This window comes from Psittacula echo (assembly GCF_963264785.1).
Source record: "Psittacula echo genome assembly, chromosome: 3".
Classification (NCBI taxonomy): domain Eukaryota; kingdom Metazoa; phylum Chordata; class Aves; order Psittaciformes; family Psittacidae; genus Psittacula; species Psittacula echo.
This window is the reverse complement of record NC_137736.1, coordinates 34326879-34345145: the sequence shown is the minus strand read 5'-3', so window position 1 is coordinate 34345145 and position 18267 is coordinate 34326879. Positions and strand designations below refer to the sequence as shown.

General features: G+C 42.2%; 1 protein-coding gene across 1 annotated transcript in view; it reads right to left on the bottom strand.

The window, feature by feature from the left end:
• Window positions 1-10013, bottom strand: part of UMODL1 (uromodulin like 1) — a gene marked incomplete at its 3' end in the record, with an annotated part of 42765 nt that extends 32752 nt beyond the window's left edge. Inside the window, exons 1-5 of the mRNA XM_080614234.1 lie at window positions 9776-10013; window positions 3071-3232; window positions 2566-2672; window positions 1593-1785; window positions 663-803 (exon numbers count right to left, since the gene is read on the bottom strand). Of these exons, the coding sequence (XP_080470360.1) occupies window positions 663-803; window positions 1593-1785; window positions 2566-2672; window positions 3071-3232; window positions 9776-9953 (781 nt within the window). The 5' untranslated portion in view covers window positions 9954-10013. The remainder of the gene's footprint in view (window positions 1-662; window positions 804-1592; window positions 1786-2565; window positions 2673-3070; window positions 3233-9775) is intronic.
• Window positions 10014-18267: the final 8254 nt, after the last annotated feature.

Below are 18267 nucleotides of genomic sequence, written 5' to 3'. Positions count from 1 at the left end.
TAAACATATTATCATATCACAAAAGTATAAAGTAATACATTATCTTCTTTTTGGAGATTAAAGGATTGTAAAATTATTTTCTAACTAATGCATTGGATCTGCAAGCAGTTATTTATCTCATTAACTTCAAGCCTATTAGCAGGCCCATTGATGTCTGTCGGATCTAAGTATATGCCTCTACATTTTGCTGAACTGGTACTGCAAAGTATTTTTATTCCCATTGCCAAACTCCGTCTGCTCCAACAGGGACTCAGTGACCATACAGCACCTCAGGGTGGGATTGCACAACCTTTGTGTCCTGGCTGCAGTCACGCAGCCAAAACAGGAAGGAGACTTTGTGGACAAATGGTGCCATTAATTGTATTTTCCCAGGAAGCTGGGGAGGTGCACTGACAACAGGATCTGAAGCTAAAGGTTTTGGCAGGTGAGTGAGGACAGCTGAGGGTAGGATAGCAGAAACAACAAGGAACCGTGAAATAAATACACTGCATTTCAATCAGAAATAGCTAACAACTGGCAGGTGTGGCATCTTCTCCCAACAGAAGGAGAAAGGGCACCGGGTGCTCCAGAAATCTTCGCCTTGCAGGTGATGCCTGGGATAGGCCACAAAGTCCTGCAGAAACATTCTCAGTATTTCCCAAGGTGAGATCTACGTTTCCTACCTTCCTTTCTTCTGCTCAGCTGGTGAGGAATGACATCTGCATGTCCATGCTGAGGGTCACAGCTGTAATAACCCTCCAGATTTACACAGGTGTTCTTCTCAGGACAAGCATTGAATTCCACATAGGAACATTCGTTGACATCTATGAAGAGGAACACACCTTGCACAGATGTTGATAGCAGCATCAAGACTGATCTGCAATGTGTGTATACCAGGCTCTGGATATGATAAATTCAGTGTAAATCTGCAGTAACTCTGAGGAAGCAATTCTGGATGTATATGGGAGCAATGAAATTAGGATGCTGCCCTTCCCTGAAACAGTGATTTCTCTGAAAGTTGGGCTGAGTTTTCCAAAGTAAACACAGAATAAGAAGTGATGACAGTGGTGCATATTGATGCATTTCAGGAGTGAAAATGCCCAGATAACTACATAGTAATAAGTAGATTAAAATAATTTAAACTGAATATATTTAAATTATTTACCTAACATTTAAGAAGTATTAATATGCATAGTGATTAGCACACTATGAGTACAACTTGTTTCATGCAAGCTACTGGAAGTAACACATCTCTAAAAACAGAGTATATCTGCTTCCCAGGAAAACACTTTTTTAAGAGCTTGTTTAATGTAACTAATGATTGTGCTACAAATATGGGCCTCCTTGCTTTTTCATCTGAAGATGCTATTAGGAGAAAATAAATTTAATTGAGGAATCAGGAATATTCCCCTCCAGATATTCTCTCCAAAGTAATCATTAACTAGAAGCTTCTCCTTCCTACAATGGAAAGGTTAGGGCCATATTTACAAAGTTTACAAGATCTGCTGTGCTATTTTTGAAAGTAAATGGACAGTCATAAAGGTGAAGCCCCAACTGAAGAGGGATGAAGCCTCTACAAAAGTTCCCCCCATCACAGGATTATAACAAATAACCTTGCACTTCTGTATCAATCACTTCATATGTGCGCTTCACGATGTCCTTCAAGGAAGAAGAAACTTTCATGAGAGGAGCTGGCTGATGCAGTCCAATGAGAACCCGGGAGGCCACTGTCCCAGCATATACTTCTGCATGGTTACTCTGGATATGGTGTACAGAGGCATTCAAGGGCTCTAATGCACCAGTAATCTGGAAAACAAGGGCACAAACACTTCAGTATCTCATTCTTTTCTCACACCTCTGCTAGGACTGTATTTTTATTTGGTTGCCTCAGACTCTTCCTATCTGTCATGTTGGGGATAGGAAAAGACATGCTGTGCTGCTGTTGCATGACTCTGCAAGCACTGCTGTCGTGGCCACTGCTAATCCATGCACATGAGCCTGGCTGTACAGCAAAAGCAGCACACTCTCATCTCCCTCAGCCTTGCTTCTGTGGCAGGAATGACAACAAAATGCCCTTGACTCAGACACAGTCCCCGCTGGACTTTCACAGCAAAACTTCTGCTGAGTCCACCTGCCCTGTAGTGGTGTACAGTCCCAGTGCCGTAGGTCAGGTTTGTCTCTTGACAGGTTTAAGTCAAAACTCTTTTGATCTGATCATACTTTGCAGATTTGCAGACATCCAGAGCCAGTTGGTCATAGACCAAAAACTCAGCTGAGACAGAGCTGGAGCAAGCATCACTCAGGCAGGAAAAAACCCTGTGTTTTATAATGTCTATAAATTGCCCTCAGAAGAGACCTGAAAAATTTCCTAAATAAGCTGATAAATCAATGTCATTTGAGCTGCTTGAGAATGCAGCTGACATTCAGTAATTAGGAACAAATTAGGGCTAAATACCTCTGACCTGGCAGAACAAAGCAGGAGCAGCTAGCTAGCAAGGTTATGACTATGAAGCAAGTGGTGGTTACTGAGTGACAGAAACTTGGACAAAACAAGCAACACAGGGGAGCATTTACGTTTGTACATACCATGGAGTGCAAAAGGCGTGAATGATTCAGAAGACGGGAATCCACTCTGATTAATTCATCAAAATCCATTTTCACAAGCACTGTCACGTTGTACCAGAATGTACTTCCTGAAGCATACAAATGAAAACAGCCAAGTCATCTGGGGTCTGATGCTATAGAAAGCGACAGAGCTATAGGAAGGCTCTAGGAAACCAAAGCAAGCTTTAACTTGGCAAATATGAAGGCCCACACACAGCCATCATCTACGGCCTTGTTTGCCATACGCTGCGGACAGCGGTGCCAACGAAGGAGAAGAAGCCAGAGAAGGTCCTCTGGACCCTCAGCACCCACACACCATTCAGCGTTCATAGGTGCAAATACTGAAGCTGAATGTCCTGGAACTGATCCAAAGCAGATTCCCATATTTGTTTTATGAAAAGCTATGGTAACAGTTTTCCTGCCCACTCAGAAGGAAAAATTATGCATATTCCTCTTAGGAGCAGTCTTGAATTTATCAGTAACATACCCTCTGGCACTGGATCCACACAGCCTGCTCCTCTGGAAGAGTTGCAGCATTTTTTAAGCCCTGGACATTCAGTATCGAAAGTGCAAGGATAATCCGATATTTCCATATTCTCCATTGGACAAGCACCAGGTCTTGAGGCAAATACACTGAATCTATTGAGTGCTAAGTAACAAAAACATTTATGAGAACAAAAATACAGAAAAATATTTCCATAAAACTGTGCAATTGAATTTATATCAAACACCTCCTCCTCATTTTAGAAGTGCGTCTGTTCTGAGGTTTTCATGGGGAGAAAATAGCAGCCTAAAGTACAGTTACTTCATTTCAAGAGTGTGAATGTTCTCAGTTTTTTCTCTTGTTCATGAAACTTCTGTTACTAAATTTTGAATTTATAATTTTCCATTGACAATTATGGATAAATGGGGGGTTGGGGGAGAGAGCAAGAGAGTGTTTAGAAACAATTGGTGACACTAGGAGCACTGCAAAACAGGAAAGGCATCTGATGTCAGCTATGACTAATCCAAATTATATATAATGAGCAAATGAAACAGGTAATATCTGAGCTAGAAATCAGGAGTTTTCAGTTAGTATTTTGTTGCAACAAAGTTAACCATTTGTTGTAGTAATTGAAAATGAGAGTGGAGACACAACGCTGTTCTCAGGTACCCTTAACAGGGTTACACAGAGGGACTAGAGCAGAACTGAGCCTGCGGTCAGCAGCCTGACAGCACTTGCTCTGTATCAGCCAACCACCTTGGGAGGTCAATAGCCCACACTGGACAGCCCTCTGGAGAGGGCAGCTAAAGCAGAAGGTTGCTGATTCCCAAGCCAAGGGCAGACAGTGGTCCTGGTTCAATGGCAGCAAATACTCTTCTCCATAGGAGAAGAGAAACTATTTCTAAGTTCTACAAACATTGCTTTCACTCACGCTTTTAAACATAGCTCCAAGGAATGCTCAGGTCTGGTCTTTCCAGTCCACCTTAAAGATTTCTCTTTTCTATTCATTTTGGACCTACAGTTTTTTGGTCTTCCCCACGACCAACTCTGCCTCCAAAAATCATTGTGAGTCAGAGGCCTAGGCTTGCAGTGGGAGGATGGGGTGAAATCCAAACCCATGCAGTCTTACTTAAGTTACTTCTGGGTCCAGCAAGTCCCAACAGCCTTATTCTGCTTCCCAGCATGGACCAGAAACCTTTGCTTCTGGCTCTGGGGCTGGCTCTGTGGGTTGTTCCCCCAACCAGGTTCTGCTGCTAGAAAGCCTTTTCCTGATTTCTAGTCTAAAGCCACAATAAGGTATGATGTGGCCTCAGTTGCTCTTAGATGAGTCTTTCACACATTCCCAGTCTCACGCAATTGCTGCATCCCAGCCCCTGCGCCAGGAGGCTAAGCAGCCTCTCACACTGGGAGCTTGCACAGACATGAGCACCAAGAGATTTCCCTGTATTAGTACATCACCAGAGCTCCTTAATATCCAAACCAGGTAGATCTTGGTAAGCTGGACCAAAACATGTAAATTCCTCTGGCTCTGAGATTCAGGTGCAGCTCAAGCAGTTTTGAGGTTCAAAGCAGCTTTTTTCCACCTAGGTCCTTTCTTTGGCATGTTTAACTGCAGCGTAAAAGGTTTAATGAGTCACATGCAGTCTCAGAAAACACTATTGAATCCTGGCTGAGTGCCACACCAGCCATTTATCTAAAATCAAAAGGTCATCATTTTCGCATCAGCAGAAACAGATGGATTCACATCACTTTTCTGCCTAATTGTGCCAGGTGCACTTTGAAATTCAATTTATGCTCTCCACTTCAATCATATTTGGGACAATCACCTACAAAGCAACACCGCCAGCACTGGAGAGCAAGCCAGCCAGCTCCTGTCAGTTGGATAAAGTACAGGCTTTTCTCCTCCTTTATTTGCATAAATGTACAGAAGCAGAAATGTAGCACCCAGTGCTTAGCAATGAAAGGTCAGTTACCAGCCTGCATGAAAGCCACCGGGTCTGCTGTGAGCACAGAATGGGAGGATCTCCCAGGAAATAGATGCTGAGGACACCATTAGCTCAGCCATAACCCCCTTCCTCTTTCTGCTTCCACCTAGAAGGGACAGGTTTCATCCAGAGGGTGCGGCAGAGCCAAGGACCAACACCCTGCACTCATCTCAGGCATCAGAAGGTGGAGACAAATCTGTGAGGTTATAGAAAGGGCTCCTGGCAAAGCCTGTTAAAAAGGCATACTGGCAGTTTTCATCATATGACCCTGTTTTCAGGGTCTCTGAGCACTGCTAAACTGTACCTGCTCAGATGGATGTTTTCCATCCTGACTGCCTGTCCAGGGTTAATTGGGATGGAGGGCAGTGTCACGATGTGCTAGTTCAGCATCTGACAAATATTTAACGCTGTCCCCTGTGAAAAGCCGTATCATTCACTAGAACATAATCAGGAGGCAATGGCTGAAATTCAGCGAGGACACAGCCTTAGAAGAACAAAACCAATCTGCACATGCTCAGAAGAAATTTAATGAGATTTAGCCACTGCCACCTTCAGAGGGTTCATCCTGCCAGCAGCACCGTGCCATGTGCTCTGCCCAGTTGATGCTCACATCGGCGATCAGTAGAGAGCAGGCAAGGGCCCGTGGTGATCTGAGGCGACTCGGGGGGTTAATGCAGCCATGAAAGGCACAAGATGGGTGACTGAATGAAGCAGGTAACTTGCAAGGAAAGACTATTAAAAAGGCTGAGGCTTTTTGCTGTGTAGACAGGAAGCTGAAGGGAATGTGATCAAGGTTTACAAAATCCCAGAGGCAGGGAGGAAAGTGAAAGCAGAGCCTGTATTCACCACAGACCACAGTAATAAAATGGGTGAAAGCACACACTTCTTTACCCAAATGGGAGTAAACTTCTGAAATTTGTTGGCACAGGGCATGTGGAGGCAGACAGCTTCAGTGGTCCCAAAAACGGACAAGACAATTCCTGGGCAGGAGGCCCATAAGCAGACTCCATAGGCAGGGACACCCGTAATCCCATTTCTGCAGCTGCTGAGGGACACAAGGGACCCAAAGTGCAGGGCAGGCAGAGACACCTGCTTCTGAGTGAATTCTGGCACCTTCCTACCCCAGGTTGGTGCTGCAGTGCTGGTCTCATGCCCCTGGTGACACCGCTGCCCAAGCGGGGGGACAGCTGTGCCACAGCTCCACATTGCTCTGGTGAGACTTAGCATGAGATCATCTGCATGCAGGCTTTGAAAGGTCCCAGCCCCTCTGGAGAGTTACCCGGGCACCAAAAATGAATGGGTTTTTTACTTTACAGTTGTTTTACTGAAAAACTTAAGAAGTTACTCACATAAAGCAAACTCTATTTAAAGCATGGCCTTAACATTGCAAATCAAGTACTCTCAAGTTAACGAACTCCAGGACTGAAGTTTTCTGGGCCTTCTGATTTCATGGCATTTTTATATATATGTGTTTAAAAAACAGCCTTCATTACATGCTGATGTGCTCTTTTACTCCATAGCTGGAGATCAAGCAGGGTTCTTTGGCAGATAAAGAAGCTTTCTGGTTTCATCTTATGCATTAAGGTGGAATGTGGCAGCAAACCAGTCACCAGAAGCAGCTATACCATTGATTAAACCAGCTAGAAACTAGCCTGGAGAGCTGGGCCCTAACTCTACGTAATAAAAAGTCCTGCAAAATGCTGGGAAAATTTTGTACAACAAACTCATAACAACCTTTTAGAGCCATGGGCTTCAAAGGTCCAGGAACCTGACCTGCGGCCCTGGGACCTGCCTAGCAGTTAGAGGACTGCTCACAGTCACCATGGAAGGACATCAGGCTCTGCGCTCCAAGCACACAAGTTGTTGAAGGTAGCACGAAGCACTCTGAATATCAAAATCAAAATAAATGGAAGAAACAAATGAAAACCATGCCATGAGTGTCTGGAAGTGGGCACACAAAATTATTCAGTCTCAGTTTCTCTGCGGGTAGTTGCCCAGCTGTGAAAGACAGAGAACCTCCCTCCCTTCCCACAGGCTTCGTGAGGACAAATTGCTGTATGTGAATCGCCCCAGGGTTCACCTTAAGATGTGATAAACATTTTTCTGTTCAGAGAGAAACTCAGCAGAGCCCTGCACCATGCACTGAATGAGGAGTCCAGGACAACACACTGCTGGGGAGCTCCTTAGAGAGGCTCCATCATCCCTGATCACCTCGGGGAAATGTGGTCCTCAGAGCAATGCACTGTGAGATCAGGTAATTAAAAGAGTTTACTAATCTGCATGCATAGGAACAAGGAGAGTAGAAAAAGGTTGTCCTATTTAATTCTATCTTTAAAATTAATTCTAGCACTTCCTAACTTTCAGATTTTTGATTTCTTTTCCATTTTTATTTTTAAAAAGTTAAAGTAATTTGTGTGTGCATAATACTATCCTAATGGATTGATATGCAAATAGTAAGAACTACCAGAGTAACTGGACTAATGACCCAGACATTTTTTTCCCAACAGTAAAGAAATAAGAAAAGAGGGACCTGTCATATCCCAGGCAAGAGTAAATGTTTTCTTCTAGGAAGAAAAGGTGGGGAGTGGCCAGGAGCAGGTTGCTGTGAAAGGCCATGGAGACCTTTCCGCTCCCAGCAGGATAGAGAGCATGCCAGCACGGATAACGTCAAGAGAAAATAAGAGTAGTTCAACAGCATGCTGCGCAGTGATTTCAGCAGTTCCAGTTTCTCTTCTCATCATTTATTTAAGACTGTGTCTAGACAGTGCATTACCATTCATAGAATTTATGACTAATGCCCTGAAAAGCAAAGATACCGGAATAATGTAAACACAGAAATCACAAAGAATCCATACAAATCCTTTTATGGTTTAAAATATTCCCAAATTAACTTTGACAGGAAAAGCAGTCAAGGTGACCACAGTATTTCATGGACAAGCCTGCCCAGAGTGCCCAACAACAATGTGGCAAGGGCAGAGCAGAAATGCTGCAGCTAAGCTTTACAAGAGATGTACAGATTTGTTAATGTTAGATGAAACAAGCTCATCAATCACTCTCAAGCCTAAAATATCCATACAGATGCTTTTAAAAGGCATAGAATTATACTGGGAAAGAATATTTAAAGTGTTGTCAGGATGTCTTTTCTTTCCACCTAAGAAGATGGTCTTGATTTTCAGAGGTTCTGAAACACCTTGAAAATAACGATCGCTCTCAGAGTTTCATGTGAAAATAGAGACAACCATAACTAGCTAGTGACTCTTCAGCATTTAGCTGACACATTTATTTGGCAGGATACAGTACATTAAAAATGATGTGGGTCTAATTATGCTTTCATTTCTCATCACTAGAAAATCATTTTAAGAAGAAGTAAAATACAATGACCGCTTCTGTCTTCCCATCTTTCTGTTATAAGCATTTTGCTGTGAGACACAATATTCCACAGTAACTGTTGAGAAATGCGTGGCAAAAATTCTTTGGAGATTCATTTTCCAATGCTCTGAAACAAAAGTAGGATGAACACATTGTTCTGGACAGATCCTATGACAAGACATATGGCTCATACCCTCTCATGTCACGTTATATGATCTGATGCAGGAGTGAGTTAGGGGACATTCCCATAGATCTGAGTCACAAAAGTCTTATGACTCAAAGCAAGGGCCAGGGCTGCAATAGGACCTTTGCTTTTCAATCTCTTGCTACAATGATGTGACTGTGTGTCCCAGAACCATAACTTGAAAAGGGGAAATGGAGAAAATGCAATGTCATACCAAAAATAGGAGACAAAATGGTGTCCTGCAGAACTTTTGGGGATGCTGGAACAGTTCAGTCCTGGCCTAGCTAACCCAAGGCGCCTGTTCAGCTTAAAAGCATTAAAATCCATTAAAAAAAAAGAAAAAAGAAAAGGGAAAAGTTCTTTTTTCCCAAGGAATTCCTTCCATCTACATCTCAAGTTCTGCTAAAACTGATGATTTCTTATGGACAGCTGGTAGCCCTGATGTGGGAAGGAGAAAAAACTTCCATCCTGAGTTGAGTCAAAGATGATGAAGTCTTCCTGAGTAGAACCTTGTTAAAACTCAGAAGTTAGTTAGATCAGATCCACAAAAACTTTCACCAGTTTCCAGACCTCCAACATAGCCCTTCATAACCAAGGAAGCCCTGAGAAAATGGCCCTTAATGTAGTTTTGATTGGAAAGCAGTTGGTAGTAACTAGTCATGAGGCCACAGGCTGTTTTAAATTAACATCAAATTGGGTTTGCATCCTGAGAACTGACCCTGCTCCAAAACAAAGGAGATGTTATTCTAAGTGCATCCTGAATTACTTTTGAGAGGAAAGCTCCAACTGTAAATGCAGTATGATCAGAGCAGACGCAGCACCAAGCAAGGCTACATGAGTTACTGCACTTGGCCACAGATATGGGTACAAACCAGGACAAGTAATGAGCCCCTGCAGGGGTAGCAAGTAGGTGTCTTCTTCATGCTTACCTGGAACTTTAGTGAATTTGTGGCTAGGGCTGGCAAAGAGCAAGAATTAGGAGCATTAGTCTTTCATGTCTACTCCTTACCACACTGGACCAAATTTACTGTAGAATTTTGCAGAAGCAATCATTTCAGTGAACAGGAACCTACTGCCCAGAACCAAATTAAGCCTTTATGTGTCTCAGTTCAAGTGAATCTTCTTCTACAAGAAGCGTTTATTTCAATTCTTAATCTGACTAAAACTTACCTAAGGAGCAGTAGAGTCCAACTTGTTCATATCCTTCACAGCAATCTGTAAGAGTGATGGTTTCAGGGACTTCAACAGTATGATACTGCATTTTATAGTACGTCCTGGGACACACCATCCATGGTATCCATCCTCCACAGGAAGTGCTTTTCTCATAGGACTTTTGGTAGGCAACCATTTTAACCACATTTCTGGTCAGGCTATAGTTGCACAGATGGTACCCAAGCAAAGAAAGGCCTTTTTCTAGGGAGTTAAAAAAAAAAAAAGACAGGAAAGAAGGGGATCAGCACTAACTTGTTACCCCAGAGTGTAAGTTCCCTGCAGTATCTAGTTAAAAGTACTGTTATGAGAAAGCAGTGACAGAACCTACACAGGTGCATGATTTCCAGTAAGGCTGATGTTAGGAAGAAGATTACTTCAGAAGATGGACAGAAGAAAGAATTAGTAGTGACTGCTTGTCATAGGCATCACTTCAGTCATAAAAGGATGAAGATTGGCAGAATATTCGAAGAGCTCTCAGTGTCTTCAGGTGCAAAGCAGAAAAAGGGCAATTTAACTCAAGTACAAAGGAAATTAATGTACATTAATAAAAATTAAAAGTAGAGCAGAATAGGTACTTTTAGGGCAGAGTCATCCAAGTACTTTAGATGTCCACTCCAGCCTCATGCTGCCAAAACATTCATCTTTCTCCACCAACTATAAAAGAAACAAAGGGCAAGGAACTCATGGGCAGATGAGTCACGGTAAATGTCTGGAATAAGGCATCCTTCAGACATTGTCCTGCTAGGCTAAAATTGGGTACATACATTACTGCTAAGAACTTTCAGGTATCTGACACAAAAGGTATTCCTGAAGCTCCTATGTTGCCTATCTGCATTTGTAGCAGACCATATCACACCGAGCCCTTTAAGAGCTGCAGTGGTTCATTGACTTCAGTATAAATGAAGTAATTGATAAATTCATTAACCACAAAATTTCACGCAGGTCTGGGAATGGGACTCAGTTTCTGAAGTTCTGAAACCAGTCGTGACAAGGAGGGAAATTGTTACATAGAATCATAGAATAGTTTGGATTCAAAAGGACCTTAAGATCATCTACTTCCAATCCCCCTGCCACAGGCAGTGACGCCTCACGCTGGACAATGTTGCCTAAGGCATGCTTTACTTAAAACTGAAATACTTGAACAGGAGCAGGAATAAAAAAGAACACAACACAAAGAAACCAAACCACAACAACTGAAACAAAATCAGATGGAATTTAAGAATTAGAAGCAAGCAACCAATAATCATGTCACAAACATCAGGCTGTCTCCTAATGAGATGCTATAGAAGCCAGAGGGACTGAGTAACGCTGTGTCCCATTTGGGAAATAGATGGGATAGAATTAAAATGCCTCTATCATCCTTTAGACAAAGCAAAAGAAACTTTAATAAGGATAAATATGAATTAGCTGCAGAGATTCAAGTATGGCAGCACTGTTATTTCTGAGAGGACCAGGGCCAGTCAACAGACAGACTATAGCTAACATAGGATATGCAATAGGCATATAATTGAAGTATCTACGTCTTATCTTATTTGTGCAACTTATCTCCTGCATGAGAAGTTGAAACATATAAAAACAATTCAAGAAAAAAAAAAAAAAGAGAATTCTCAAGTTCTGAGGAATTACATGCTTTCATCATGTTTAGCTGTCCAGCTAAACAAAAGATATATGCACAGTTTGAGCAGGACTGGTGAAAGTTTTGAACAGAATGGTCCATTTGTAGTGCAAGGACAGTCCAAAAGAAAGGATGGAATAGATACCATAGGTCACAATAATCCCTCAAGCTGGCTGAACTGAGTCACCCAAGTGGTCTTCCTCTAGCCCTGATCCTAGACACCGCTTCAATAAGAACAACCTGGAAGGCTTTCCCCCTGGGTATTCAAAAGGCCATGAAGAAAACTGGATTTTCTTAGTGGAATTCCCAAATAGAGGCACAGGCACCTCCCTGTTGACAAGGGCACTTTGGAATTGCAGAAGGGAGGAGAGGGGCTGGGGCTAACCACAGACCACCCCCAGCATGAGTAACTCAAATCTGACCAGACCCAGAGAGAGCATCATGCCCCTGGGAGCCCAGCCCTGCTCTGCCTAACCCATCTGTGCCTTCCTCCAGCAGCAAAAGGCAGAGTTGGATGCTGGGGCTTGCTACAGAGAGCACGTGTGAGAGCAGGAGACCTCCCAGCAGGCTCCAGGCAGCCCTGTGCTGCTGCATACAGCAGCTCAGCAAGAAAATACTGAGAATAAAGGCATATTTGGAAATCCCACTCCCTGCTTCTTTCTCCTCCCCAGCCTCAAGCAGGGCATCTCTGTGTCTGGTCTATGAAGAGACAGCAGCTGAAAGGTCTTCATTCCTCTAAAAAGCACCAGGGCTGTTCTTTGTCCTTAAGGAGAGAGTAAAGGAGATGGTCATGAGGGGCAGGAAGAAAGGCACCCAGTCTCTCTCAAGCTGACGGGCTGAAACCCACACCCTGCCTGACCCAGGAGAGAACTGCAGTGGCCAGGTTGAAGGTCTGACCAGGACCATGGAAGCCCATACTCAGCTGCGGCACATAAATGACTATTCAGGAAGAAACTGAAGGTGAGTGAGCCAGTGAAAGTAATGTGTCCTCCCTCCCTGGTTAGCACATCCCTCTGGGAGGGGGGAAAACACAACAAAAGTGGGTTCTGCAGCAGGAATCAGAGATCAAGGACTGCTTTTCATCCAATGCCACTTTACATCTGGCAGTGGTGCCTCACAAGAAACAGATAGCTGTCATTGCAGTTTGTAAAGCATTCCCTTGCCATGTGTTAATAGTGCTCCAGGAATACCTATCCCAGCAAATGGGCATGTAGGCATGGGAAGAAAAAAAAAAATATCTCATTTCAGCAGTTTTGTTTCGTGTTTTTTTTTTTTTTTTCCACATTAGTTTGGGAGCCAAATTGCTAAATACCCAAAGTGGAATTGAAAGAATACCTATATCATTTTGGATCTAGCCTTTATCTAGAAGGAGAGCACAGGCATCTGTTAGTGATCAGGGAAGGTGGGAGGAGCAGGTGAAATTTTGTCCTATGAAAATGAGAAAAATAAACTATTGTATTAAGAAATCATACTGTTGTAGTGTAAGATTCTGTTACAGGAGGGTAGGGCAGGAAAAGAAGAAGCGTTCAGCATGGTTCTTCGTTGCTATGATCCCTCCATTTCCCCAGAGCTCACGTATTAGCACGGATAGAGCAAGGCAGGGACCGGAAGAGAGCAACCGAGTAAGGAGAGCACTGAGGATTCGTGTTGTCCGTGCAGAGCTGAGGCTGCAGCAAGGACATAGTACTGGAAAGCTAAAAATTCCAGTGTCAGCTGAGCTGACTTAGGCTCTATAGCAATGTGCAACATAAATACAGGTATGAAACTGAGAATAAAATGGTGTAGAATTAGACACAGTTTATAATTAGAAGCTACAGCTGTCAGAGAAGATATGAAATCGTATTTCATACTTAAACACTGATACTAGGTATAGAATGAGGCTGCCAAAGTCAAAAGAGAATGTTTCAGATATGGCTATGGTGGTACAAAAAGAAGTTAGACAGAAGGTGACAAGGGAATGGTGCAGCATCAGCAACCTTACCATCTTCCCTCATTTCCATACACTTCAGAACAAGCTTTGACACTCACAGAGTCCAATTATTTGCTGACAGCAGTTTCCTGCTGAGCAATATGGCTTAGATCAATTTGGGCTCTTTAGCAAATTGGCTTTCTGTTCTCATTACCCCCATCTATGGGATCATGGCACTATCAAATGGAATTAAAATGCACTGAATGTTGTTTCCAGCAACACAAAGCTGAAGTCAATTGCAAAGCAGGAGAACGCAGTCAACTGATGTTAGTAGGGCTACATTATGCCTATCATCTCTGGACTTGAGGCTTTTTAATTAGCAGCCACCAGCTTTTCACTGTCATGAAAAGTATAAATTTTATATCAAGCAACAGCACAAACAATTAAAGCAAATACTTTATTAATAGAGACAAAGACTAGGAAGAAGGGCTGAAAGAAATATCTACATGGGAGCAGGCTGCTTATAACTGAAGGTCAAATCCAGATCAGAACTGAGAGCGTGATCACGAAAATCAGCAATAAAAAATGCTTGATAGAATTTATGCCGCACTTAGCTGCAGTTCTGGAAACCTCAGTGCTCAAGTGCCAGGAAAGCCACTGTGAGCTGGATCTGTAAAATCTCATGGGAGGACAGCAAGAGCCGAAGATAAGCCCCTTTCTTGTCTTGGCTTAACCCTAAAAGTAATCTTTTGGAGCAGGTTTATAATTCAGTTTTAAAAGGTGAAGGCTTCAAGATATGAAGAAAAATGGATTAAGGGCTCAATTTTTATGGGTAGTCAAAATTCTTTTCAATGTCAAAATCACTGATTTTAAATGGCACTGGAATGGGGGTTCTGCTGACCTCCAATCTATAGAAACCTCTTTTTCAGCTGTGATTTTGACAGAATAACAGAAAAGTCTCCAAGTTTTGAGAAATATGGTTTGTATTTTAACTGAGACTTGCAAAACCACTTAAGTAAAAAAAAGGCAACAAAAAGCAGCCAAAAATCACATCTAAATATTATTTATTTAGAACCAGAATTAAAAACAAATTAGGATGTAATTTAGCAGTTACAATCTAGCAATTGGGTTTGGGTTTTCCAAATTACAGCCCATACCATAGATGAAAGCTGTCTTCTACACCTTCATTTTATGCATCTCTAGGAATTTGCCAGGTACATTACTATATAATTTCCTCAAGAAGATAATTTTAAAGAGAATTTTCATCAAAATTTGCACATTACTGAACACAAAGCTGCAATCCTACTCATTCATTTCTGGCACAAAGGAAATGACAAGGATTTTGCCTAGGGACAAAGATTGTATTTTGGCTTTGTCAGATTTTCCTTGTTTAATTGTCAGCAGAGGATTCTTAAATAGCCACTGAGACGTTGCCAGTTCAATGGAGACAGGACACCTTGGCCGGTTTATTTCAAATGAAGAGATATCTCACATCCAAACTAAGCCATCCTACATAACAGCCATGGTCCTCTGAGCAGGTTTGTGTTACTCACCTGTAATCTCATTCCCTCTTCCCTGTCGTGTGGCTGCCCAGAGGATGAGAACAGAAGTAAAAATGATCCTGGCCATTGCAATGCCTGTTCTAGATAAGCGCTTCTTACCACTTCGTTTCCAATGTGGTAGAGCTTGACCGTCTGTTCATGTAGGCTCTTGGGTTAGGTGTTTTGGTTTGTTACCTTTTTCAGGTGAGCTATGACTACTGGCAACAGAAACAAAGAGGTTCCAGTGGGAATTTTGCTGGTTCTCTCTCTTTCACACTCTCTCCAGGGAACCTGTCTCTTCTGCCTGCTCAGCCTGGATCCCCGCCTCCTGCCTGACTTTGAGAAGAAGGCATTTCAAAATTGCTGGCTTAGTCCATGTTTACCCTTCTGAGCACCTATTCCCTCTCGCACCTTGAACACCCAACAGCCAGGAGCCAGATTTACAGACCTCAGATGTCAGGTGTGTGTATCTTCAGTTTCATTTCTGTCCACACACCAGGTGATACTATTCTGTAGGTCTTGAATTCTGTACCTTGAAAACAAACTAAACATAAACACCTATGTCGATGTTTTATCCTGAATTTAAGCTGTTTCACTAGCTGCTCTCATTGTGCTCCTCGTATCATTGCAATTTCAGCATCACATAAACCAAGGGAATGCTAGGCAAATAAGAACCTTATCAGGCAGGGCATGAATCAGGAGATTTGAGAAAACAAAATCCCTTTCTTTTCATTCTGTAAATAACAAAGGCATGTTTCCAAGATAGATGTGACTGCAGCTTTACAATGCAAGACAGTAACTTCAGTGCAATATCACTTGGCTCACGAAAAGAAAAGGAGCAAACACAATATGATATTTTATGAGGAGCTGACAATGAAGTATGGAAAATGACAGGTACAGTTCTCGGAGCTGAGGCAACCAGCACTTAAACACATATTACAGTACTGTAGACAATTTCATGTGGATGAAAGAGACAGATGTAAGAGAGCTGGAATCACAAACCCTCTCACTCATGTACATTCAGAGTATCACTAATATCACTTCTGTAGAACACTGCTGGGCAATCACCGTGTTGGCACTTACAAGATAGGAGAGCTGGGGCCCTGAAGAACATGAAGGACTGACAAGGGAGTCATAGGATGGTTCAGAGGTTCAGATCCTCTGGCAAAGGGCAGAGCCAATGCTGCATGCAGTGCTGAGGCACTTGTCAGCTGTTCTTCTGGACTGGAAAATAAAACATTAAGCTTCGGGGGGGGGAGGATTGGTAAGGAAAAAAGGAAAATTAAGGCTTGCCCAGGCTTCAATTGAAAAAATGTCTTTGCAGAAAATTGGAAAACGAGTAGGGAAGAACATTTTAAAAAACATACCAAAAAAAAAAAAAAAAAACCACCAAAAAACCAACACACGCACTAAAAAAATAGATTTTGGAAACATTTCTCCTGTGTCTAAGGAGAATGTGTACCTTAGCACCCTTCTCCTCCATCCACCAGGATGTCTAGTCAGGCTGTATCCCCCAGGTTGCACTATTTATATTTCCTGTCAGCACAGGGAGGCAACAGGAAGGTCCTGGCTGTAGGCTGTACACAGGATACCATCTGACCCAAAAAACCCATTAATAAACAAATAAATCAATAGGACTTCTGCAGTGAAATTCAATCTGCAAATTGAAATATTTCTCTTCATGATCTATATTTATTCTTTTCAACAGTCTGAATTTTCTGGAAAAAATACCTTGACTGAATTTTTTCGGACCTTAGAAATTACTTGGCACCTTCTGAAAAAAGTGTACGTCCCAGCCAAATTCAAATATAGGTAATGCCAGACTGGCGTCTGAATTGGACTGCATCTGGGGTCTCCCACTTAGAATCCTAAATTGCTAAATAGGGGTGCCATATGTCTTAAACAGTTGCTGCTTTCCAGACTTAGCTATAAAACAAATGTGATCATCTTCACCACTGAGCACTTCTACGACTGAAGTATGATCCTCCAAATTGCAATAAAGGACTAACATCCCCACTCTAAAAGACTTAAGTGTACATGTTCATCTTTAGGACTATAAAAAATCATGGATAAAGCTTTGCATATTTACAGCTCAGTCTTGAGGCTGGCAACTGTAGCAGGCTTATGTTCAGAGTGAGGCAGCTAACAGTCAGTTGCAGCTTTATTGTAGCAGTGAATGAAACAGTTCCTAAATGCAGATTATTCTGAACTCCCTTTCCAAACAAAACTCTGAGTAAAGTCAGTGGGTGCTTAATCCAAACAGTAAATTGATACATAAGTCATGATTATTTCAGGATTTACCATGTAATTTTCAAATTCTTTCAGGTTCTGATTCACATCTGCAGTATTTCTTCAGCTACAATCATTTAGGCACACAGCAACTTACTTTTCAGCAATGCAGACACTGGAAGAGATCACTCAGGCAATTAAGCATGCATCGTATGTCCTGTACAGCCACATATACATCTTCCAGACACACTCTTGCACTGCATTACCTGCAGTATGTTTAAGATGATGCCCTGCATCCCAGGCAGCTGCTGCAATATGAAGAGCACATGCTTACTCAGAACAAGTTAAGACAGAATCTCCTACAGGGAAACTAAAGTAGATTCATTGACCATTGTGGAAAGCTGACCACTGGACATGCATGGCTGATTACATATAATTATATTTTTAGTAACCATTGGTGTATGTCATAGATAAATTATTGGTCTTTTTTCCTTATTCCTTTCAATTAGGTGGGTTTTTTAAGACCTGAATAGAAACTCTTGCTCTGGTGATGAGGAAGGTCAATGGAGAGAGGAACAGAAAAGGAGATGTTCAGTGGAATAAAAAACCTGGCTGTGTGGTGCTGGAAGTGAGCTGGACTCTGCTTTGGAAGGAGCTCATCACAGTCCTCCTCGCCCAGTCATCTGCAGCTGATCACTTCTCCTGGCTCTCTTTCTATATTTTCTGCAGTTTCACTTGTAATGTCTGAATTGATCTAAAGTATCCAATTTATACAAAGAAGTGCAATAAAAGCCATGTCAAAATCCGTTCATCAAGAAGCAGATTTTTAGAAATGGGATTTGACTCTCCTAGCCTATACAGCCAGTAATTGGAATATTGTGGCTGGCAGCAGGCTTTCTCATCATACTTTTTAGGCATTTGTTCTTCTATTGATTTTGACACAGAAAGGTCAGTAGCTGGAACATTTCTTTTTGCTTTGCATTATTTTTTTTGTGAAATAATCACTATTTCAGATGCCCAAAATGGTGACGACATTTCAAGACAGTCTGCTTTGCATTCAGCCAACAGGACTATGCATTTGGGCAATATGGGAATCTAACAAAAGCTGTCTTGTGCTCCAGAAGCCAGCATGCCTTCCTGCAGATGTATAGAATCT